The 935-nt window shown below is 41.1% G+C and overlaps 1 protein-coding gene across 1 annotated transcript in view; it reads left to right on the forward strand.

Annotated features, from left to right (window-relative positions):
- The first annotated feature begins 391 nt into the window (after positions 1-391).
- Positions 392-935, forward strand: part of rpp40 (ribonuclease P/MRP 40 subunit) — a 6,955-nt gene continuing 6,411 nt past the window's right edge. Inside the window, exon 1 of the mRNA XM_020610376.1 lies at positions 392-593. Within this exon, the coding sequence (XP_020466032.1) occupies positions 477-593 (117 nt within the window). The 5' untranslated portion in view covers positions 392-476. The remainder of the gene's footprint in view (positions 594-935) is intronic.

Here is a 935-nt window from a genome sequence, read left to right on the forward strand (position 1 = left end):
TTGTGTTTTGTAACTTTGCTTGTGGTTTAAATAAATCAGCACTAAAATCAAGAAAGACAGACTCCTTCGTTATTTAGACCTGTCCAATAAAAGAACTGGGGTATTACAGCAGAAATACAGTTGCTGATTTTAAGTTCAAGTTTATTTATTTTGGAATAATATTGTATTATGTCTGTTTCGATTCATATTTATGTTCAAAACCCGTTTAGTTTTAGTCTGTTAAATAAATGTTTATCCTGTTCGTTCCGCGACCTAAAGTGTGCTTTGAGTTTGACACCCCTGTTTTAAATTGAAAATCCCTCGGAGAATCCAGTTACCGCTTCACACTCGGTAGGTGGCAGTAATGCACCATTGGGTAGTTTGCTAATCGCAAATCAAGTTGAGATGAAGAAGCAGCAGCAGCAGCAAACGAAGAAGAAGGAGGAGGAGCAGGAGGATATATTTAGTAGACCAGTGTTTTACACTATTTAATAAAGATGTCTGTTGATCTGGATCAGACACCCCGGTCTCTGCTGGTCTGCGACCAGTCCAGTTTCCTGGACGAGAAGAACCGGGTCAGTTCTCAGGTGGAACAACTGCACTTTAACTACAAGGTGAGACAGTAATAGACTGCTAGTATGTTAGCCGCGTTAGCTCAGTTAGCTTAACGTTGGCCCTTGATAAAACTGTCAAACATTGAGGTTACTGGAGTTCGCACTCCACCAAGGAAATCAAAGGCGTAGCTACGGGGGTGGATTTCGTGTTTACCCCCACCCCCGGAAATATTCTATAGTCAATATTGTATTGTGCAGAGCTTTTAAGAGGGAAGAACAACATTGTGTCAGACAACATGTTATTAACATTAAAGTTAGTTCCTCTGATAAACGCTTCAGGCATCCTCGTTGATGGTAGCGGTGTAACAGATCGTAGTTATTCGGTGGTCTGTACAGATCCCC

This window comes from Monopterus albus, unplaced genomic scaffold (genome assembly GCF_001952655.1).
Source record: "Monopterus albus unplaced genomic scaffold, M_albus_1.0 scaffold105.1, whole genome shotgun sequence".
NCBI classification, from domain to species: Eukaryota; Metazoa; Chordata; class Actinopteri; order Synbranchiformes; family Synbranchidae; genus Monopterus; species Monopterus albus.